Source organism: Dermacentor variabilis, chromosome 4 (genome assembly GCF_050947875.1).
Source record: "Dermacentor variabilis isolate Ectoservices chromosome 4, ASM5094787v1, whole genome shotgun sequence".
NCBI classification, from domain to species: Eukaryota; Metazoa; Arthropoda; class Arachnida; order Ixodida; family Ixodidae; genus Dermacentor; species Dermacentor variabilis.
In genome coordinates, this window is record NC_134571.1 from 170,235,353 (window position 1) to 170,259,723 (window position 24,371).

The 24,371-nt window shown below is 47.0% G+C and overlaps 1 protein-coding gene across 1 annotated transcript in view; it reads right to left on the bottom strand.

The window, feature by feature from the left end:
- Positions 1-19,150, bottom strand: part of LOC142579936 (high-affinity choline transporter 1-like) — a 41,914-nt gene extending 22,764 nt beyond the window's left edge. The window contains exons 1-3 of the mRNA XM_075690615.1: positions 18,636-19,150; positions 16,338-16,445; positions 15,507-15,662 (exon numbers count right to left, since the gene is read on the bottom strand). Of these exons, the coding sequence (XP_075546730.1) occupies positions 15,507-15,662; positions 16,338-16,445; positions 18,636-18,828 (457 nt within the window). The 5' untranslated portion in view covers positions 18,829-19,150. The remainder of the gene's footprint in view (positions 1-15,506; positions 15,663-16,337; positions 16,446-18,635) is intronic.
- Between the last annotated feature and the right edge of the window lie 5,221 nt (positions 19,151-24,371).

The following is a 24,371-nucleotide window of genomic DNA, read 5'->3' on the forward strand; positions in this document are numbered from 1 at the left end:
TGCAAAGTATTACACCGCTACGCCTCACGAAAACGGCTGAAATTTCGAACCAAAAGTCGTGCTCGCTTCTCCTCGCGGGTGCCGCGCTCCCAGTCGACGTCATTCGCACAAGTGAACCTACGTAGTTGGCACTGCTGTGACGTCACTCACAGTGACGCGTGAATTTGAGAATTAGTAAATGCAACAGCAAGTATTTATTTGACCTGTTGCTTCAATAGACGATTAAAGTTTAAGCAAATAATAAAACACACGAACCGAATGTCTGCGTGTTTATCTTGTTTTTGTTTTACTTCGTACCTTAGAAAAAGAGATGCACTTCTGTTTCGTCTGCTTGTTGTTCCCACGTCGTGCAGTCGCACGCACAGGGAACGAAAGTATGCCGTTTTCTACATGTGCCAGCGCACGGTCATGCTCTGTGATCCGCGAGCGTCTGCCTCAGTGTTTATGTGGCACTGACTTATGATACCGTGCCAGCGGTACAATGACGCGGTGTCTCGCGGCAAACATCCATGAACCGGGCCAGCCTCGCCAAATGTGCACACACTGACGGATCCAATTCACAGCAGCGGCCAGATGACAACGCAGGTGTATCGCGCACAGCTTGGAAGCTCTTGCACGGAGCGGAACGAAACAAGCGCAAACGCAACAGCTCGTGGGCACGGGCGAAGGTCTGTAACCGGAAGCCCGCCGCGCAGCAATAACGTCAGAAAGAAAAAGAAGGCGGGGCTCAGTGACGCGTAGCTGACGCGATCCTCCGTCTACGGTACGGGAGAACGCGGGGAAGGAATTTTGAGTGCGGAGGCTAGACTAGACGGGGCAAGTGGAGAGAGCGTCCAATTTGACAGTGAAGCTCGCCTCCTGAAATCATGGGTTCGCGACACTTCAAATATTTCTATCGCTGCTAATAATGAACTAATTTGAAAAATTATTGCGCTAGAAAGCTCGTTAGAAGGAGCGTAGCAATTTTCAGCGTAGAAACAAAATTTACTATTGGCCATAAAGGGAGTACTGACCCAAAAAGCTTTGTACTCTGCTTTTTTTCTTTTTTATTTATCGTTTCACTCCATAACTGCGGTACGAAGTCCCGATTTCTCGACAGGAGCACAAATGATTAATTACACCCCTTTTTGTACGATCCGTTCCAAACGCGGGTAAAGCGCAGCGTGGGTGCGGACGTGAAAAAGGAGACTCATCAGAGGATTTCCTCGGCGGCGATCGCCTTTGCGTGACGTAGGGAAAAACAAGCTAAGGAGTTCAGCAGATTTTGCTCAACCAGCCAATCAGCTCCCACCTGACGGCGACACAGTCGCCGACGAGGTGTTATCGCCGAAAGCGATCATCGCTTCGAAAGCAGAAGTGGCGGGGTGAGGTTCTTGAAGGCCGTACAATGACCGCTTAGCCGAAAGCGGCAAAATTTGGAAACAAAGGTGGGGGGGGGCGGGGGGGCACTATCTCCCCTCCTGCCCCGTCGTTTGCTGAATCGACTCAGCTTTTGGCAGCTTGGCCAAAGTGGCAGTAATATGTGGTGCAACGAGACAAGTTTCGGTGACGTGACAGGTCACCTTTACCCGTCCCAGACCATGCTGCTTTTGGCGTCCGTTTTGAACTCGTTGCAGATAAAGAAACTATTCGTCGCACTCTCAGGGAACTGAGGTTTCCTAGTGCCATCACTGGATCGACGGCTATCCAAAGGAGCAATAAAGGCTCGAAAAACATTTTCAGCCAGCACACCTCCAAAGGGATCCTGAACCAACCCTCGGCCTTGGTGAGAAAACACAGTGCGTGGATAGCATACACTGGTCTAAACATCTCAGCCAAATTCCGCAGTCGTGCGCGGCGCGTGGAGCTCGCAAACGGAGCGCGAAGTCATCTTTCTCTCAAATGTTCTCTTATGAACATAACACATTGAACAAAACATATTGTTGCGCCGGTCCTGTCGTTTGTGTTCTTCTTGAGTACTGGTCTTCTGCGCATTGACTATACTACTTCAAGCATGAACCAACTTGCCCAAGCAAGTGTTTTACTTATGAACATAAGCGTGCTCCTCATTCTTTTCTCGACGCTTTATTTCGTGATATAGCGCACTCCCATAGGCGACTGCTATTGGCCCATAGCTGACCTAGAGTTTCTCGCTATAACACTAGAGGGAAATCAGGCGCTACCGTCTATGGGAGGTTCCTAAGGGGCGCTGTGCCGTCATGAGAATGATGGTATATGTGTCTGCGAGGCTTGTGTTGACTGGTGTTGTAAGAGGCTTCGTCTAAAATGTAGATATGGCCACACAAATAGCGCTTTCTTAAAGTAAGATCCTTATAAAATGTTTCCATTCACGCATATTACATCTAGCACTGAAGTTTACTCACCTACAATGTATAACCAAGCGAAGAAAAGCAAGAACAGACGACAAACTGTTCCGAAGCGAGCGCGAATCTTGTCGTCTGTCCTCCAACTTTAGCGGCTCGCGGATACTTTTTACGTTTCATATAGTTATACATGCAATAACAAGTTCTCATAGTTAAACAAAACATGTTTTGTGTAATAATAAGGCTAAAACAGCTTTTTACATTCTGATTTAGTAAAAGATGAATCATTGTAACAGAGGGAACGGTGCTTGCCAGGCGCGTCTTCGAGGTGCCAAGCCGAAGTCACAATATACCGGCATGCCCATCCATATCACAGAGCAGCAGCGCCAGATTTTCCGATAGGTAGTATAGTGAAAAACTCTATGGCTGACATCAATCAAGAAGAGTATTTGGATCAACGCACTTCTTCATACTGTTATCGTATATATTTATTGACGCACTTTAATAAGCAGGCTGAAGTAAGTGAAAATCTGTTACTTTCGAATTTCTATAATAATTGCGTACTTCCGGAAGAAGCCGACTACAGTCTGCTCACGATCGGCCGTGGCCACCCCCATAGGAAATAAAGCTTTGGCCACCCTGCTTATATCGATGTCGTAGTCATCGGGTCTCGCTAATTTCGACTATTTTTGAACAACCATCTAGCCTCGAACTACGCGAAACTTAAGGTCAGACCAGAAGCATGCTTGACAGTGCGCGCTCATTCCTTGCTGCGCCTGGTTAGACGCCTTTGCAGACTTCACTGCGTATTGAACTATTACTAGCGCTTCAAGATGCGCAAGTTGGATGTGGCAACTATCCATCGGTCAATCCGAACGCCGCTTTCCTTTTCTCTCGCGGCGACCGCGCTGCAAGCCGGACGGTGACGTACTCGTGTCCCTGCGCCTACGTGACGTCGCTCGCGGTGACACGTGACTTCGAGAATTATTCAAGGCAACATCTGTTACTTCTGTGATGTGGTGCTTGAATTGACGAATTGAAGTTTAGAGAAGTAATAAAATACGCTAACGGGATGTCTGCCTGTTTTTTTTTTTTTTTACTTCGCACCAAAGCACTACTTCCGCATCGTCTGCTTGTTCCTACGGTTGTGCAGTCACGTGTGCAGGCAACGAAACTATGCCATTTTCTACCGTGTTCCAGCGCGTGATCAAGCTGTGCGATTCACTTGTTCTGCTTCACTATTCGTGTAGCACTGAATTATACCGCTAGTCATGTGGCCTCGTGCATAGCGCGCAAAATCGTGCGCTGCGCGAAACGAGACAATCAGAACAGCTCACGCGCAACGCCGTCAGCGTTGCGCCGCGAAACAAAAAGAGAAAATAAGAAAGAAAGAAAGAAAACAAGGCTAGCAGAAAAAAAATCAACCTTCGCTTTCGCCTTCATCCTCTTTAGCGTACGCTAAATTGACTCTTTTTTTTCTTTATTCCAGGCCCTAAATCAAGACTTTGCTTCCTAGAGTCATTAGAATTTACCTTTCTTCTATCAAGTGGAACAAATCTCATTCAGATTGGCCCGGGCGTTGTCTCATAAAAGCATTTCTACATATTACATGTATCTGAACAAGTGGCTCCGGAGTCTGCCTCGATCGATCTGAAGTGCTTCGAACGTAGCTTCCGTTTGTTCCGTCCATTCGTTGTTAGTATATTTAGTGAGATTTATAGTGTGTTCCAATTATGACCAGCATCGGAGACAGTCTACGTAGGCAGTTAAGGTGACAGCCGAGAAAGCTTTGAGGCCATTTACTCAAACGAGTTTCTAGCCGTCTGGAAGACGCACGGAAGACGCTTCTGCGACGCGACGTTACCTCGCGGCGACAAGAACAAGTTGAGAAAAGCACCCATTATTTCTGTATCTTAAGTATTTGCGCCTGCAAACCAATGAAAAACGCGATGTAGCTTACATTAAAGGGACACTAAAGGTTACTATGAACTCAAGTTAAAGCGATAAAGCAATGCTGTAGAACGTCTAAGGCGTCAATATAATCGCGAACAGAGCTTTAGTAACCGAGAAATTGAGGTAAATGCACGACACGATTTGAGACCTTCCAACGACATTTCGGTAGTAGCCCGATGACGAAGGCGCTCCTCATCATAATTTATGTCACTAGTACTCAACTACTCGTATTAAAAAGATCATTTCATTAGGTTATAAGTCGGGAAAAGATGCTACTTGTCTACTTCTGTTCAATTCCAAGAAAAAATAACATTTTGACGTTACCCTTCAGTAGTCATCATCATCATCATCAGCCTAGTTACGCCCACTGCAGGGCAAAGGCCTCTCCCATACTTCTCCAACTACCCCGGTCATGTACTAATTGTGGCCATGTTGTCCCTGCAAACATCTTAATGTGATCCGCCCACCTAACTTTCTGCCACCCCCTGCTACGCATCCCTTCCCTTGGAATCCAGTCCGTAACCCTTACTGACCATCGGTTATCTTCCCTCCTCATTACATGTCCGGCCCATGACCATTTCTCTTTCTTGATTTCAACTAAGATGTCGTTTACCCGCGTTTGTTGCCTCACCCAATCTGCTCTTTTCTTATCCCTTAACGTAACACCCATCATTCTTCTTTCCATAGCTCGTTGCGTCGTCCTCAATTTCAGCAGAACCCTTTTTGTAAGCCTCCAGGTTTCTGCCCCATATGTGAGTACTGGTAACACACAGCTGTTATACACTTTCCTTTTGAGGGATAGTGGCAACCTGCTGTTCATGATTTGAGAATGCCTGCCAAACGCACCCCAGCCCATTCTTATTCTTCTGGATATTTCAGTCTCATGATCCGGATCCGTGGTCACTACCTGCCCTAAGTAGATGTATCGTAAACTGCTGTTCTCTTCCGAGACTGTTAAACAATACTGTAGTTTTCTGCAGATTAATTTTCAGACCCACCCTTCTGCTTTGCCTCTCCAGGTCAGTGATCATGCATTGCAATTGGTCACCTGAGTTACTAAGCAAGGCAATATCATCAGTGAATCGCAAGTTGCTAAGGTATTCTCCATCAACTTTTATCCCCAATTCTTCCCACTCCAGGCCTCTGAATACCTCCTGTAAACATGCTGTGAATAGCATTGGAGATATCGTATCTCCCTGTCTGACGCCTTTCTTTATAGGGATTTTGTTGCTTTCTTTGTGGAGGACTACGGTGGCTGTGGAGCCGCTATAGATATCTTCCAGTATCTTTACATATGGCTCATCTACACCCTGATTCCGTAATGCCTCCATGACTGCTGAGGTTTCGACTGAATCAAACGCTTTCTCGTAATCAATGAAAGCTATATATAAGGGTTGGTTATATTCTGCACATTTCTCTATCACTTGATTGATAGTGTGAATATGGTCTATTGTTGAGTAGCCTTTACGGAATCCTGCCTGGTCCTTTGGTTGACAGAAGTCTAAGGTGTTCCTGATTCTATTTGCGATTACCTTAGTAAATACTTTGTAGGCAACGGACAGTAAGCTGATCGGTCTATAATTTTTCAAGTCTCTGGCGTCCCCTTTCTTATGGATTAGGATTATGTTAGCGTTCTTCCAAGATTCCGGTACGCTCGAGGTTATGAGGCATTGCGTATACAGGGTGGCCAGTTTCTCTAGAACAATCTGACCACCATCCTTCAACAAATCTGCTGTTACCTGATCATGCCCAGCTGCCTTCCCCCTTTGCATAGCTCCTAAGGCTTTCTTTACTTCTTCTGGCGTTACCTGTGGGATTTCGAATTCCTCTAGGCTATTCTCTCTTCCACTATCGTCGTGGGTGCCACTGGTACTGTATAAATCTCTATAGAACTCCTCAGCCACTTGAACTATCTCATCCATATTAGTAACGATATTGCCGGCTTTGTCTCTTAACGCACACATCTGATTCTTGCCTATTCCTAGCTTCTTCTCCACTGTTTTTAGGCTTCCTCCGTTCCTGAGAGCCTGTTCAATTCTATCCATACTATAGTTCCCGATGTCCGCTGTCTTACGCTTGTTGATTAACTTAGAAAGTTCTGCCAGTTCTATTCTAGCTGTAGGGTTAGAGGCTTTCATACATTGGCGTTTCTTGATCAGATCTTTCGTCTCCTGCGATAGCTTACTGGTTTCCTGTCTAACGGCGTTACCACAGACTTCTATTGCGCACTCCTTAATGATGCCCATGAGATAGTCGTTCATTGCTTCGACACTAAGGTCCTCTTCCTGAGTTAAAGCCGAATACCTGTTCTGTAGCTTGATCCGGAATTCCTCTAGTTTCCCTCTTACCGCTAACTTATTGATTGGCTTCTTGTGTACCAGTTTCTTCCTTTCCCTCCTCAAGTCTAGGCTAATTCGAGTTCTTACCATCCTATGGTCACTGCAGCGTACCTTGCCGAGCACGTCTACATCTTGTATGATGCCAGGGTTCGCGCAGAGTATGAAGTCGATTTCATTTCTAGTCTCACCATTCGGGCTCCTCCACGTCCATTTTCGGCTAACCCGCTTGCGGAAAAAGGTGTTCATTATCCGCATATTATTCTCTTCTGCAAACTCTACTAATAATTCTCCTCTGCTATTCCTAGAGCCTATGCCATATTCCCCCACTGACTTGTCTCCAGCCTCCTTCTTGCCTACCCTGGCATTGAAGTCGCCCATCAGTATAGTGTATTTTGTTTTGACTTTACCCATCGCCGATTCCACATCTTCATAAAAGCTTTCGACTTCCTGGTCATCATGACTGCATGTAGGGGCATAGACTTGTACCACCTTCAATTTGTACCTCTTATTAAGTTTCACAACAAGACCTGCCACCCTCTCGTTAATGCTATAGAATTCCTGTATGTTACCAGCTATTTCCTTATTAATCAGGAATCTGACTCCTAGTTCTCGCCTCTCCGCTAAGCCCCGGTAACACAGTACATGCCCGCTTTTTAGCACTGTATATGCTTCTTTTGTCCTCCTAACCTCACTGAGCCCTATTATATCCCATTTACTACCCTCTAATTCCTCCAATAACACTGCTAGACTCGCCTCACTAGATAGCGTTCTAACGTTAAACGTTGCCAGGTTCAGATTCCAATGGCGGCCTGTCCGGAGCCAGGTATTCTTAGCACCCTCTGCAGCGTCACAGATCTGACCGCCGCCATGGTCAGTTGCTTCGCGGCTGCTGGGGACTGAGGGCCGGGGTTTGATTGTTGTATTCATATAGGAGGTTGTGGCCAAGTACTGCACCAGGGTGGCCAATCCTGCTCTGGTGAGAGAGTGCGTTACCGGTTCTGGTCACCGGGATCAGGCCGCACTCCAGGCCTGCTTGTGCAATTTTCTCAACACACGGTTTTTTTTTTGTATTTTCCGGTGGAGAATTGCGCGGCACCGGGATTTGAATCACGGTCCCCTTGCACTGGAGACGGATACTCTACCGTCCCCGCAGGAGTTAAATTAAAATTTGAATTATGGTGTTTTGCGTGACAAAAACCACTTTCTGATTATGCACGCCGTAGTGGAGGACTCCGAAAATTTCGACCACCTGGGGTTCTTTAACGTCCACCTAATTCTAAGTACACGGGTGTTTTCGCATTTCGCCCCCATCGAAATGCGGCCGCCATGGCCGGGGTCAAATCCCGCGACCTCGTGCTCAGCAGTCTAACACCATAACCACTGAGCAACCACGGCGGGTCCCGCAGGAGTTGTACGCCTCATTTAACCTACAGCGGTGCCCTATTTGATCAGTCAAGGTGGACCAATCTGAGCTCGGGTATACCGCATGGATGGCACTCGGCTAGAGAACCTGGTATTTATGACCTGCACATGTGTGGCCACACATAATTGAGGATATATAATTTTTTTAGGAGGGTTTCCGTACAGTGATAAAATGAAGGAAAATACATTAAATGAAAGAAAAAAAAGGGGGGGAAAGGAACATAACATGTGATTTGAACTCGTGATCCTTCAATGTTGCCCGGAAAGGTAGCCCAGTCGGTTGGTTCGTCAAGCCAAGGGTTACTTTCAAGCGCCATAGCTCCTGCTCCGAGCCTCATACTTATGTGGAAAGGGACTGATGATGTCCAGGTATAATTTCTTGGAAAAATGGCCGCCAGAGGAGCAGCGTGAACTCGAGCGGCTTTAGAGACTAGGAAAACTGCCTTAAAATATTTAGACTTGAGGGGAAGCTTCGTTAACAAACTATAACACGGCAATCAGCACTCGAATACGACGAGAGAAATTATTGAGACGTGGAAAATTCCCTTGAAATAAATCTGGTTTGCGAGACAAATGCTTGTATGTATTGAATCTCTTAATAGATGAGGGGGGAAATATGCGCTCACCGAGAGGGCATCGTCAGCACGAGACCACCACCAGGCACCTTACTGAGATGTAGAGAGCTTCGCGGCCGGAACGAAGTCTCCCCTCTCCGCCGGCCAAGAGTGGAAAACGCGCTTTCCGATCGCTCAAGGTTGCGCGGACATTGTATGGCTCTAGCGTCTAGGAAAAAGCTTAAACAGGTGCGAGGGCGGCACGCATAGCGTGGGAAGCTAGCCGCCGGAATAGCTATCTCAAGTACTGCTGCTGGCGAGGGCGAAATACCTTCTTGTAATTATAATAATCCTAATAGGACTTCTTTCAAAGAAAAGAAAAAAAAAGAAACGGCTCAGAAGGCTATAGTACGAGAGCTATGACTGATACTTTTCTATATATATGTATTCATCTCATCTATGGGATCGCATGCGCGCTGTTGCTTTGGCTCTGCGTGTAGTAGTTAAGAGAGCCAGTTTAAGGGCGGAGAAGAAGGAAGGAAAGCAATATTGCAGCGCCGTGGTTTTAAAGCGCAACCGTGGTAGAGAAACGGAAGGCGATATAAGCATGCGTGGCCATGATACGCACACGACAAGCTGCCTTACAATATTTAGACTTGAGGGGAAACTTCGTTAACAAACTATAACATGGCAATCAGCACTCGAATATAATTATAACCCTAATAATAATTGTAAATATTCATCTCATCTATAGGATCTAAAGCGCGCGCTGTTGCTTTGTCTGTGCGTGTAGTAGTTAAGAGAGCCAGTTTAAGGGCGGAGAAGAGGGAAGGAAAGGAAAGTCTCTGAAGCAAACTTGCAGCGCCGTGGTATTAAAGCGCAACCGTGGTAGAGAAACGGAAAGGCGATATAAGCATGCGTGGCCATGATACGCACACGACAAACTGCCTTAAAATATTTAGACTTGAGGGTAGCATGGGTGGTCGAAAGGTTTCGTTTTCGCTCGACTCTGCACGCTCGACTCTGCGCCGCGCGCGCTTTGGAGTTTCAGTCGTTTCGTTATCGCGTCGTGCTGCGCTGGTTCTGCTGGCTCGCGAAACTTGCATTTGGAACAAGAAGCGAGAATGCCACGTCCATGTGATGTCGTGGGATGCGCGAACGGTCCGCGGAACTTGGCCAAGGGCAGTTGCAGCGGCGAATCCAACGTTGCTTATCACTGTGTGCCAGCGAGTGAACCTCTCCGATCGAAGTGGTTAAGTGCCGTACCTCCGCCAATGCGCGTTGGCAAAGAGCCGAAAAATCGCAAAGTGTGCTCGCTGCACTTTCGTCCAGAGGATTACGAGTTCAACGCCGACTTACTGAAGTCGTGTGGAGTGCCTTTCACAGCAATGCTTTCCCGCAGCGCTGTTCCGTCGGTCTTGCCTGCATTCTCCGAAGCGCAAGAACAACTGCAGGTCGAAGACGGGGCGGTGAGGGCGGCATTTGGTTTTCACAAAGCAAAAGCTACAAATGTGCGAATATGTACAGCCATGACATGCAGTTGCCGTCGTAGCAGTACGCAACGACGCCGGCAGCGCGAGCCCTCCGCAGTAGGTCACGTTCATCATTGCTTAAATCGCTGAAGTCAAACCCAGCATCCCGAGCCAATGTGTCGTCGTCAGAGTCGTCCATTGCAACGAGCGTCAAAGTTGGCGTCATAAAATAAAGAACCAGCTTATCGTCGCGAGCTTTCCCGTCCGATAGCCACCATAGTTCCGTTTTCGCACTGCTGTGGACTCCGTCTTGGCTCTGTTTCTGGCCGTGCGTTTGCGTTTTGCGCAGAAAAGCCGTAGCGCCGTCTGCGGGCGCCGTTTTGTCACCGACGGAACTACGTCACTATGAGACCAAGACGTCAGCACTCCTCGATAGGAGGGCGGGGGATTTGAACTACGCTAGAAGTACGCGGACGCTTCAGAACGCATTTTCACTTCAAATAAGTCTCTTCTTTGCATGAAACAAGCGTTTCAAGGTTTCCGGGATGGTATTTAAACAGTCCACGTTCACTTAATATTAACGTTTAATGCCCCTTTAAGGGCTTAGGATGTAACGTGCCTACGTTTTCTTGTGCACGGACAACTTTCCTGTCGGCTTTCCAAGCGTCCTGCTCAGCCGCCATATTGTTTCGACAGGAAATTAGCCTGCCTCATTTTTGACTTCGATACTGTTTTCGCGAAGCTGTCTACTTTGACGTCTTCCCGAATAAAACCCCTGCATCTACGCACCACCGCCGCTTTCTTAAGTAGGGACAGCCTTTGTTGTGCGACGCCTTTTCCCCTCACACCAAATCCGGTTCCGGAATTTCTGGTTTCAAAATTTCCGGTTCCGGCGTTCCCGCTTCCTGGAGTTGCGCTGCAGGAATTTCCGCTTTGACTGCTGTTAGTGTTTTGCGCCGCGTTTTCCTCTCACACCAAATCCAGTTCCGGCATTTCCGTTTTTAAAATTTCCGGTTCCGACGTTTCCGGTTCCTTGAGTTGCGCTGCGGGAATTTTCGCTTTGACTGCTAGTTGACGATGGTGAGACGCCCGCGGGTGCTTAGCAGCGCTGTGGCAATCACCATAAGAAGAATGCAAAGGGGACAAGCTGTTGTATTCCGTTGAAGTAGTAGTTCGCGGTCGCTGTTTTCCAAATGCACGAAAAACGGCAGTGGACTCCAAGCGCCCAGGCACTACATTTCACTGTACGTTCTCGCTCGTACCACAACCCGTCGCAGGTTTATGCGAAGCAGCGAACACGAGCAGATCGCTGGTTACAGTAGGCGGTGGTTCTTGGATGGAATCGCATTCACAGTTTCAACCGCAGCTCGTGCAATTGAAGCCTCTCAGCGGCGTGAAAGTAAACAACGCTAAAAAACAAAGTGTCACTTCCACTCGGAACAGGAAGCTGCAGCTACGTAAGTTCCGCTTGACGCCGGAAGCAAAGCGGGTGAGTGGGAGAGGAGCGTGGAGGAGGAGAGCAGGTTGGCGGTACTTAACCTGGTCGGCGGAAACGTGTATGGAGGGGCTATATTCCGAAAAGTGGAAGGAGACTTAAGATGGCCGCTGTCCACTTAGCCGTCTACTTAGCCGTCTTCAGCGAGTATTGGAATCACTAAAGCCCCTCCATATACGTTTCCGCCGACCAGGTTAAGTACCGCCAACCTGCCCTCCTCCTCCACGCTCCTCGCCCACTCACCCCCTTACGTACGATGGAATGTAGTGCCTGGGCGCTTGGAGACCACTGCCGTTTTTCGAGCATTTGGAAAACAGCGACCGCGAACTACTACTTCAGCGGAATACAACACCTTGTCCCCTTTGCATTCTTCTTATGGTGACTGCCACAGCTCTGCTAAGCAAGCGCGGGCGTCTCACCATCGTCAACTAGCAGTCAAAGCGAAAATTCCCGCAGCGCAACTCCAGGAAGCGGAAACACCGGAACCGGAAATTTTGAAACCGGAAATACCGGAACCGGATTTGGTGTGAGGGGAAAAGGCGTCGCACAACAAAGGTTGTCGCTACTTAGGAAAGCGGCGGCGGTGCGTAGATGCAGGGGTTTGAGGAATCACGACCTACTGAACTCCAGACCTGCACAGATCTCCCTCCTCGAGCACGCATGGTCTAGTTCGCCCCTTTTGCCGCTAGGGAAAGAACGTAGTGGCGCTAGTTATAACCTGTTCGCTGTCGTCTGCTTCTGCGATCTTTCAGCGCTTGTCTTGCCATTTCGGCAGGCACAAAGCGCTCGTATTGGCGGTAAATGAATAAATTCACAAATGTACAAAAGAAGACATATTTGCGAATGCTTTGCGTTTGAATAGTGAAACTAGAAGAGGAGGAGCGGTGCAAGTGTGAACAACGAGCATAGGTGGCCGCTGCAATGCTAGATCGACGGCATAAATTTCCATTTCCTAGCCTCCTCAAGAGACTGTAAAAATTGTTTAAAAAGATTCATAGGATAATCTAGCTTTCTTTAGTTGATTACTGACAGCCTAATGTAGTAAATGACATTAGGATTTACTGCTGTGTGCCGTAGTTAAAGGCAGATGACCTGGTAAAAGTATAGTAAAAGTATTCACGGAGTAAGTCCTCCGCCCGATATGTGCAATAGGCTGATCGATTCTGTTTCAAGGGAAGGTGAGGATATCTTGTTTCTAATATCGTTGGATGTCTAGCTCAGTAGAAAGCTTGCAAAAAATTAAGCGATACCAGTGCTTTAAAACGTGCTGCACTGCAGGCCTTAATTAAATCGTGTCACGGAACTCTTTTCAAACTGTAAAGCTAGCGTTTCTGCCTGGTATGGCGGCAGCTTAAGATACGTACACAGTGAAGCTGTGTACGTAATTCAATTTTGAACTCGTGACGCATTTACGGACAACTTTTAAAAGTTAAATGAGTGGTAATCGTTCTGTCGTCGAACATTACGGTGGCTTCAAGTTTCTAAAGAGCGCTGAAGCGAATTTTACAACGTGTACAATGAAACTGTTGTGTTCGTGGCGAACTCTACACACAATGTGATTTATAATATTCTGCTTGAAGAAGGCACTAGGAGCGGCTATTTAACGCTATTTTAGAGAGCAGCGGACTATACGCTCCGACATTTTTTAGGTTCGGGCACTCAACTTTTGGAGCCAAGTGACCGATCAAAGCCTTGTGACATCACTGTCACTGTGTTAGCAAAAATCATTAACTAGAGAAGCAGTTCGTCACAACACAACAATTGCCTAACTAATTACAACGCCGCACAGCCACCCACCGCGTAGCAGACGGATGGATGGATGGATGGAAGGTAGGAGTGTCCCCTTTGAAACGGGGCGATGGCAGTTGCCACCATGCTCAGATTTTTATTTTGCCTTTTATTTTTATCTGTGTTGTGTGTTATTGAATTTCTCGATTTTCTTTAAATACGTCTTCCTACCCTTTTAACCTTATGTCACTCTCTGCTTTTGAGCCACCAATCCTCCTATCGCCTTTTGCTAATTTCCACCGCATATTTATTTACATTACTATCATTATCTCTGAACCCCAGGGCCTCAGGAAGGGTGACTCTGGCCGCATCGACATCGGGATTGCTACCATCATATTTTAGTATGAGGTGTTCCATCGTTTCTACATATTTACCACACACAGTACATGTGTCTTCTTCGTTAAATTTCTTTTTATAGCTCCGCGTTCTAAGACATCCTGATCTAGCTTCAAAGAATAGGGCACTGCCTCTTGAGTTATCATAAAACGCTTCCTTTCTGATCTGCTGTTTCCAGTATCGATATAGTTCCACACTATGCTTCTTTTCCATTGAATTTGTCCAATTTTTACCTTCCGCATGTTTAACCTGTCGTTTAATGCTCTGTCTTTCTTCGTCCTCGTGTCTAGCATACTTACTGGTTAGCTTCCTAGTTCTTTTCCGCCATTGTGAGTCAACGCTCTTTCTGTATAGCTATTTAAACACCTTAGCTGCCCACCTGTTATCGTCCAATTTCCACAGACGTTTTTCGGATAGGATTTTACTCTGAGCTTCCCGTGCTTCGAACGATGCCCAGCCCCTATCTCCCTGTACTGCTTCGTTTGTGGTTTTCCCATGGGCACCTAGTGCTAACCTTCCCACAGCTCTCTGATTTAGTTCTAGTCTCGACTGAACCTCTGCCCTTAAACACAGGACCGCATTCCCGAAAGTAAGCCACGGCACCATTACTCCCTTCCAAATGCCTCTCAGTACCTCATACCTGTTGTACCCCCCCAATGCCTTATGTTTCATTATCCCGGCATCTTTTCGCCCTTTTGCTAATGAGAGACTGTTCGTGCTTTTCCGTGTACATCTGCCCTTTGTTTATCCATACCCCGAGATATTTGTATTCGGCACTCGGGGTATTTCATGGCCTTGTATTGTAAGCTCCTGATCAGTTGTATCGTTGAAAAACATCCCACCAGACTTAGCTGCACTAAAACTGAAACCTAAACTGTCTCCTTCGTCCCCACAGTAATTAACCAGAGTTTGCAAATCTTCCTCGCTATCTGCTAGCAGCACAATATCGTCCGCATACATTAAACCCGGTAGTCGTTGCTCAACAACCTTTTCGCCTAATCTGTACGACAGATTATACCCTAGATTGCTTCGTTGTAACCTTCTTTCCATGCTTATCATATAAAGCATGGACAGCAGCGGTGATAGAGGACAACCTTGCCTTAATCCTTTGTGAACCTCGACAGTTGTCGTACTCTTAATTCCTTCCCATGTTATTTCAACATTATTTTCTCCATATAGTTCCTGTAGAAAATCAATTACCTCATTACCGATACCTTCAGCTTTTAATATGTTCCAGAGGAGTTCCCTGTTCACATTGTCGTATGCACCACTTATGTCCAGGAAGGCTAAATACAGAGGTCTATTTTCCGCCTTAGCTATTTCTATGCACTGGGTAAGCACGAACAGGCTATCATCTAAGCGCCTACCACTTCAGAACGGGTAGAACGGAACTTTCTACCCATAACTGCATTTTTAATTTCACCGCCTGCATCGCCAGCCTATATATAACTGATGTTATCGTAATTGGTCGGAAGGATTTTATGTTATTATCACCTTTCCCTTTATAAATCAAATTCATTTTACTCTGTTTCCAGCTGCGCGGAATTTGCTTATTTGTTATGACTGCCTCCAATGCTTTTATCAGCGTTTCCTTGCGAACAGGTTATAAAAGCGCCACCTACGGCCGTCGTTTGGACGAAAGTCGGCGCAAGCTGCTCCCATAGAAACCGGATATCTGTGCAGGTCGCGAGTTCCAGTAGGTCGTGATTGGAATACAGCCTCAATTTCCCATGCCAGTACCAAATATATTTCCCTTACAATGATGGCAAACCGAGCAAGTTGTAACTAGTCTACGCAAGCATCTACAAAGAGCGCCGTGACATCACCGACCGGCGCCATCTTACCGAGGGCGGCGAGGATGGCGGCCGACCAGAACACTTCACCGCAAAGTGCCGGCAGGAATAGCAAGCAGCCCATGCGGGCGCCGAAGTGCTGCTGGAAAGGGTCCAGCATTGTCTTGTAGCCGGCCTTCCTCATCTTGACCGCGAACAGGTATCCGCCTGCGCAGAGCATAAGGAGCACCTGAAACGTAACGCGCTTCAAGCGACATGTTGGTGCTTGTTCTTGCATATGTGTTTCTCGGGAAAGCTGTCGTGTTCGAATTTTGAACCCTATAATATATGCACCGATTCTGCGCAGTAAGCAAATCGAGGCTCTAGATTTCTTTCGCCGTAACTGATCTTTGAGGCATTAGAATCCATACATTTAATCATATTTACAATGTACTGTGTCACGGTAAATACTCAAGGAAGTGGGGAGCCACCACGTGACCTCCGCCAAGCTTCTTGTTCGAGTGCCACAAAAAGTTCAGGGCCGCGGTGACAGGCCTTTCCCTGCTTCTTTGTATCTCCTTGTTGAAGTCGGTAGTGTTGCATGGAAAAGTATTTCTTATTATTAAAATATGCGACAAGTGCACTTCACATCGTGCGCGAGCGTGTTAAGTGTTTCTTTATGTGTGTATATGCGCTCGTGATTATATTGTGTGCGTCTGCATTTGTACACATGTGATCTTATGTGAATACCTACAGTAGTGAACAAAAATACATTTTGCATTTGATATTTTGCGAACAACGTACTTGTGTCACTATTCATTCGCCAAGCTTCAAACTGACGTGACGATGAGGTCCCCGATTGTGCCCTACTGCAAACCGAACTACCCGATCAGCTTAACTCACCGATGAGCAGGCTGAGTGCGTATCCGAAGGGAGCCTGGCACCAGGCGAGCCCGCTGATGTAGATCACTTCGGCGGTACCATTGATATAACCGCCTCCAACCCAGGTCGCTGAAGAGACGAGAAAGGCTCAACTGTCATAACCCATTGTATGCCAACACTGCAGGTGTAGGATCACATTATACCGCATACCACTTTAGAAGCTTATCACCCCGGCACCTCTTTCTCGCGATACGGAAACACGCCATTGAAATTTCAGTTCCACCCGAAGGGCGATGCATTGACAGCGATGCCAAGGGTTGTGCTTTAACGGCTCGGACACTACGCACCACGTGACGCGGGTGCTACGTGTTAGCAAGACATAGCACGCACGACAACTGCTGCTGGGCAGAATGGAACACCACCCTAACGTTAGCCTGACTTTTACTGTCTGTTCTGCTCGGACCAGTGCATGCACACAGCAGCATGCTCCGCAGGAATGCTGTAGTGCACTTATATAGCTGCGCGTGCAGACAACGTTTATGCTGGCAGTGGAAGGCAAAACGATCTACCCTGGCTTGAACAGCTTGAACCACTTGAGCCGCTTGAACAGAGCATTGATGGTGCGTCCACTTTGTCGTTCTTGCAGCCAAACGCACTCGAGTGCGTTTCGCTGCAAAAATGACAAAGTTAACGCACCATCAATGTTCAGCTCTCGAAACCCCTCTAACCCTCTGCCCGCAAGCTTCGAATGAGCCGACCATAGCGGGACAGCAGGTGGTGGCGCGACGGAAGGAATGCGCCTCGAGCGTCCATTTCTATCGCCAGTGAGCCACTTCAGCGGTGAATATAGGTTGCGCGCCGCGGAACGCGAGCCTAAATGAGCAAATCTTGTCGCTTCCCATATATGAACTGTGTGCAACCAAATTAGACTGTCGCACTTGCGGGCGCTGTGGTCATCTAGATTGGCCAGCGCCTGTTCTGAGAAATTGCACTAGCCTATAAGAACCATTTACCTTGTGAATACGCGTCCTGGTAGTAGACAGTGATCACTAGGTCTAAGCACAGTAACAATTTATGGGCTCGTTCCATCGAGTAGCATTCGCAGCACCGCCGTATCCGGCAGTGCTAGCCACAGTACAATACTTATCACCACATTCCAATGACAGTCCTTGTTTATAGTATATATGAGGGGTTGAAGAACGGAAGACACTTTAATGGGATTTTGTGGCCAGCTCTGAAAACTAACACGCCAGCTGAGAGCACCAATTAAGGTTACCAGCAAAGCGCCAAGAGAAGGAAAGTCACTGCGCCTTAGCAATTAAGTTAACTATGCATATGCTGTGTCAGGTAAAGCATTTCTAAAAAAATTGCGAAGCAATTGCAGAAGTGCCAAGAGCTGTGGAAGTTATACTAATGCTCCCTGGAATCAGAGTGGCAGGTAAATTGTTCCTCACACTTCTGCCCTTCAGTGCATACATGGAATTCTAACGGGAGTTCATCTGTCACTTCTTATGTAGATTTGACACAATATTTAATGTCATCAGGTTTAATTTCATGGTACCGGGCGCTCTGAAATTGCCCCTGTGAAGAAATAACCTCGCAGCCGTCTCATTGCGATTTGGAACATTATGGTATCGTATGTCTCTTCAACCATATCAAACAATCGCAATGTTGCTATATACGACATGGTTCCTTTTACGCGAGGAAGAAAAGGTAAGACGTATGAGCAAAACTACCATCGCTAATCCGAGCACCCAGGCAAGGACTGATTACTTAACACCGCCGCCAGGTGTGCCATATCTGCTCTTTCGTTCTTAACGTTAGGGATGCAATATTATAATGGTCCGGAAAGCGGGCCGTTTTAGTCCTGCGATTGGTCAGAATGGGGCGTTTGCTGACCAGACAAGCGAGGGCAAGCGAACGGTTCATTCTCCGAACCGTAAGAAGATTGCGCCCCTGGGGTATGTGTCTACCTAGTGGACATGTTTTTTTTCGCTGCTGAAGTGCTGATTGGCTGGGGGTGCCTGTCTCCTTCTGACGCATACGAGTGGCATACGAGCCAATCAGAATTTCAGCGCTCGCACAGGTCACGTCATCGAAGTTCTAGCACGGTTTCGCTATAGAGAAGCACTTTGTTGGGAAGTGTTTTCAGAAACACACACTTCTTGGCGCCACCTTAAAGTAGTACTTGCCGCGTACCTCCAACAATTATCGTAATTATAGACTTGGGGCTCCTGCGCGTGTGCCGCAGGCGCCAGTAGACGGAGACACTGAAATCGACGCACGATCAAAATTTACTGCCATCTCAGCGGCGCTTACCGGTCATAGTAAAGACGCCGATGAACAGACCGATGTTTCTGCCGGCGAGCATGATGTTGGATTGTTCGCCCATGGTCATTGATAAAGTGCTTCGACGCGGTGCATCGTTCTTGCGGCCGGCCCAGATGCCCACCACCAGGATGATGAGGTAGAAGAATACGATGGCCACCAGGCCCGGTATGTTGATCGCCATCTCGCTTCGGTTTCACGTGGACGGACAGTCTCTCGGGGACAGGCAGGGGCACCGGCGGAGGAGCGGCTGAGTGCGTGACCTGCGAGCTCGACGGTCAAAAATAATTATGGCGGACGCTGCGCTCTGCTCCTCGCCGTCGTCTTCGTCCTCTAGCGTGCTTTAGCGCAGAGCTCGTGCCTCGTGCGACGCCTTGTTCTCTTTGTCCTTGAGTCAGTTTCAAGCGCAGCGCATTCCCAGGAGCCATGGAAAGCAAAAAATAATTTTCTCGCTAAATTCTTAAAACGCTACGTTGCGGTACCTTTTTCTTTTGATATTATGAAAGGTTTCCATCAGTGTTTCTTCTTTTTAGACATGAGTAATTATACTTCTAAGCCTGCTCGATCCTTCGTCACTCCCAATACTGAGTGTAAGCATTGTACGAGGGCGATACAGAAAGTTTGCCCTTATTTTTTTAGCCATATTACGATTGTAAATGCGAAGTCAACATATATCCATTCCCAGCGGTGGACCTTTCTTGGGCCGGGCACGCCTTATCTGCCGGTAGTGCCGCGGCACGGCGCTGCTGTCAGTTGTTGAAGTGCGGAAATGCGGTTTTGTTTGAAATCAGGGGTGCAATCAGGACTCCATGTGAGCCAAAGATCAGTGGGTCGCATCGAATTGGGCGCTCACGCGAAGACTACAAATGAAGTTGTGCAGGGTGATATGGCCTGGACTACATTTGAAGTGAGGGAAGCTCGCAGTAAAATTGAGTATGAAGAACGACGGAGGAATATGGAAGAAAGTAAATGGGCTGGGAGAGTGTTGAGGTATCTGTACAGGAAAAACATTGGTTCACAGTGGAGGAAAAGAACTAGAAAACTTACCAGCAAATATGCCGCCTCTAGGGTGGGCAACACAGCAACAAAGAACGTCAAGCGGAAAGTCAGAGAGGCCGAAATAATCTCATGGGTGGCGGCAATGGAAAAGAAACCTGCCATGAGTAACTACTAAAGAGGAAAAAACAACATCAGGAAAGAAACAATTTATGATAACTCAAAGGGAAGCTCATTGATTTTTGAAGCGAGATCGGGATGCCTTAGAACACGCACCTATAAAGCGAGATATAAGAAGGAAGAAGAAGCGTGTGCTTGCTGCAGTAAAGCTAGGGAAACGACGGAGCATGTTTTATTAGAATGTGAAGACGTCTTCCCAGCGGTCGGTTTAGGCACCACTGGCCTCCTTGAAGCCCTTGGGTTCAGCAGGAGCAGTGTTAAAGCCAACATGCCCGCAATAGGCATTAGTAAGAGGCGATTGGAGGATTGGCGGAAGTAGGGAAACGACAAAAGACGGAGACGTACAAAAGCACAGTTCACAATAGGGGTCAGAAAATTTGGGCGTGGTGGTTCATAGTTTTTTTTTTCATTGTGTAACCTAGGTAGGACATTAGGGAGTATAATACTGTGGTTGCAGGTAAAATCGGCGATGTGTCTCAAAACCGCAACAACGCGAGAGATGCAACCTGTTGCGATATATAGACATTTCTGGCAGCGATGTGTTTAAGATTAAGGTTGGAGGTTTTTGCATCATGTCGCATTCGAAGGTGTTTTTTCTACATGCCTCCATGTAAAAAAATATTTCTACATGTCTACTGCATCATGCTGTTCCTTTGCAACATTTATGAGAAATCGAATGCAATTGACATCGATAGCTGCACTGAACTGTAAAACAGTTTTGACGTGTAGTTTAAAAAAGAATGCTTTTATTTTCCCCTGGAAATATTTGGCAACCGAGCAGTGCCTGCGTTTCTACTAATCCACAGTTCGTTCATTTAACCTGGTAATGACGAGTTAACAAATTGAGCAAATTTGTTTTCTACGCGGCGTCATAATATATCTCAGCTGAAGAAATGTTTCTACCACTGCCTAAACAAAAGCTATTTCCGTTATTTTTTCAGAAAGAAAGGACGTTCAAAGAAACTTTAAAAGAAAAGTTACAAAAAAAGGGTGATTAATATTCAGAAAAAGTGATTTCACTTATTGTACAGTCGGGAATGCTCGTTATAACATAAGCTGATTGGTTGACAGCTTAAAGCCTGAAACTAGCAGCATTTGGTTATAAGAGACGTCTGTTTCTTGTTTTTTTAAAATAAGGCATATTATATGAATACAATCTCATTCAGAACAAAAGCAAGCAAGGTTAACATATCTAAAGAGCCACGTGCGTTAATTGGTGCTGTCTTAGCAATTCTAGCCAAATTCACCGACTCTTTGCTCAATGGAAAAAACAATCGCATGAAAACTGAAACATAGCAAAAAAGAAAACAAGTGCCACTACGAAGGAAAAAACCAGCTAGGTTCTGCATGCATAATCGTGGAGGACGAAACATAAACCCTGAACATGCACGCCTTTAGATATGTGCTCAATGTTTTTTTATATGTCGGCTGAAAAGCAAAAGATTTACTAAAGGTTTTGTACTTTTCTCACTTTCAATACCTCTGTGTTCGGTCTTCTCAGCCCTTAGTATGAAAAGCCCAGAACTTCAACCTGTTTTGCAAAGAAGGATGTAGCGAAACGGCTATTTAAATTTGTGGTTTCGGTTTCTATACGCTGCCGGTGCGGCCAACGCAAGAAGTCACAGTTTCGCCTGGAAGGCGAAGCATCGATTGCAATAGCAAATTAGTGGACAGCTATACGAAGTAAGGATGGTAGTTTTATCGGTCGTACAAACATGTAAACATATTGGCGCACTAGATAAATTAACAAGCATGTTGTCACGCGCGCATAAGCCAACGTGAACACGTCTCATTCGATGACAGCGGAAACTCGCTGTCAAAACGCTGGAGTGAGGAATCGCGGCAGCAGCCGCGAGCGAATTTACCTTCGTACAGTCGCCCGTATCAACGCGAAGTATGCCGCGAAAACACAGCGCAGCACGGACCCTGACCGCGTCGCAGATGGTTTTTTAGAAAGCCTTTCAAAAAACAGCGCCCTGGGAGGGCGCGCGTGGTAGCCCGGGAAGCCCGGAGGTAGCCCGCGCGGTAGCATGGACCATGTGCCAGTTACTCTTGTGACTCCACTAAAGCATTCAACTGACAATCAATGTTGCCGTGACGCATGGCACTACTTGTGCCATGCTTGTGCCATGTGCCATAAAAACGAGCACCAGTTTCTCACATTCTTCTCTCGTGGTTCCTTTAGCATTTTGAGACACCCTGTTGCACTGCATCGCTTTCGGGATAGGCCTTATTAGTAATGAAACAGGTTCTAATGCTTCTTTGCCGTAGTAAGGAAGATTACTCATGTCATTTGCAACATAATGATGTCGTTGCCGCCTTCTTGCTCCTGTTGTGATGCACAAGCTTGCGTCACACACAAATGCTTGACGCACACACGCGCAGATAATTGTAGGCTGTACTGGGGACGCAGTCGCATGGGGTACGACGTGAAGCATCTTGTGCATGGTGCTTTGGGTGCATCGACACTAGGGTACAACAATGACGTAAGCAAATGCGCATGTATTATTTATTCATGCATTACAAAGCTTACATGGTTAACTTACAATACAGATAGTTGGGGGTCCTATGGTCTAATCTTGCAATCGTGCTCACTCCCTATGTTTAGCGGGCCCGCTATGGTCAAAGGTTGTCTTGCTGTTCCCTGTCTTGCTGTTCCCAGTCTGATCACGTAATTTCTAGATCCTACATGTCGAATGTGGTGACACCATATCCGAGAAACATTCGCATTTCAGCAGAAAATTGCACACTTGTAAGCCTCATAATACCTGATGAGAACAAGTTTGAGTTTGATGGACGACATATATATGCTATACTATGGTTGAGCGAGCACTAGCTCTTAAACACGAGCACTCCCACTAGGATCGACAAATTTACTGCTGGGCTTTGTGTCTCTGAATACCGAGCGAGCAAGTAAATTTAACTCCGATTGCATCATGAGTGGCATGACAACGGTGCCTTCTGTGCATGCGACCCATGCATGATCGAGCAATGGCTTCTTTCCTCTACCCCAAAATACCAAGGTAAGGCGCGCATGTAGTTCGGTTGCAAATAGATAAGCGATGATATCATGTCATGTTTTCATTACATGTTGTATTAAGCAAGCTACACCCTATATGGTGAACGAAGTGAAACACGTTTGAGGTGAAAATTACGCAGACTCCACGCACTGTGCAAATCGATGTTACGCAAAGCATTTTCCAGGTAGCTTGTTATGTAGCATTGTTTGAGGGTCTGCAAAACGTTACAAGGTTGACTAACGTGTTCGTACAAGACGAGTAATATGTGCATGTGCGTGAATACCGCAGCAAGACGACAGTATGACGACCTTGGAATGACAAACGAACTTCTTGTTCTCTGAAAAAGAAACACCAGACAGAAATAAGTTTATCTTTCGAAGTGGACTGTGAACCTCTGACTTATTCAACCTCCTTGATGCACGCCGGAGCATATAAGCAACGTGTAAGCCATACACAGCTGGTCCATCATCCACACTTTGGCGGAGTGCACTAAAGCTGCCTGTGCCAGCAATGTCTTGGACCATGCTCCATTGGTTGCACGCTTCGCATAACCATATTGACTTCGGTGAATCACAGCGACACAGAGAGACGGTGCAGTGCATTCCCTTGAATAGCCAAAATATGAGATCACACCACAGTATGCTGTGAAGAACAAGCATCAGTGAATTCTTAGGCAAAAAAGTACAACCATAGCCTAACTACATCAGTGAGCCAATGTTATTTTCCACTTGAATGCTCATGAGAAAGAAAGAGCTGATTGAATAAGGCTAGGTGTACACCTATACCCGGACGTTTATATTAAGAAGCTTGAAAAAAGTAGGCTGCCCAAACTTAGGCACCGTCCACCCGCACCTCCCCAACCTCAACGAGGTTACCCACTCCCTAGCCCGAGGCCTAGTTAACCGCGCGGGAGAAGGGGAGGCTGCCCCCACCGGTAGGGATCGCCTGACACGCTACAATGATCTTGTGAAGCCCTTCTACTTAGAGCGTAGAACGTTCCCCGGCCCACACAACAAACTATCCCCAGCGCAGGCTACAACTTTCCGCCTGCTACAAACCAATACTTACCCCTCGTTACAACTTTATAACAAGATCTACCCCGACATTTACCCCAATCCCACGTGCCGTACCTGCAAGACACAGCCAGCCACACTTCCACACATGCTTTGGGACTGTACACACCAATACCCCGACGTTAACCCCACGACCCTCTCGTCGAAATGGCACGCTGCCCTGCGTAGCCCCAACCTTGACGACCAACTCTGGGCGACCCAGCAGGCCTGCGAGGAGGCGAAGAGGCAACACCTCGACGTCCCCACGTGGGAGGCCTAGCCCCAGCCACCATCTCTTGCTGGTTTCAATAAAGTTTATTCAGTCAATCAACTTAGGCGACCTTATTGGCAGGATGGGCTAAAGATGCAGAAACAGTGCAGAGTTACTTGACCCAAGCAGAATTCAGACCATGCTTCATTGGGTGCACGCTTGGCATAACCATATTGACTTCGGAGAATCAGAGCGATACAGAGATGGT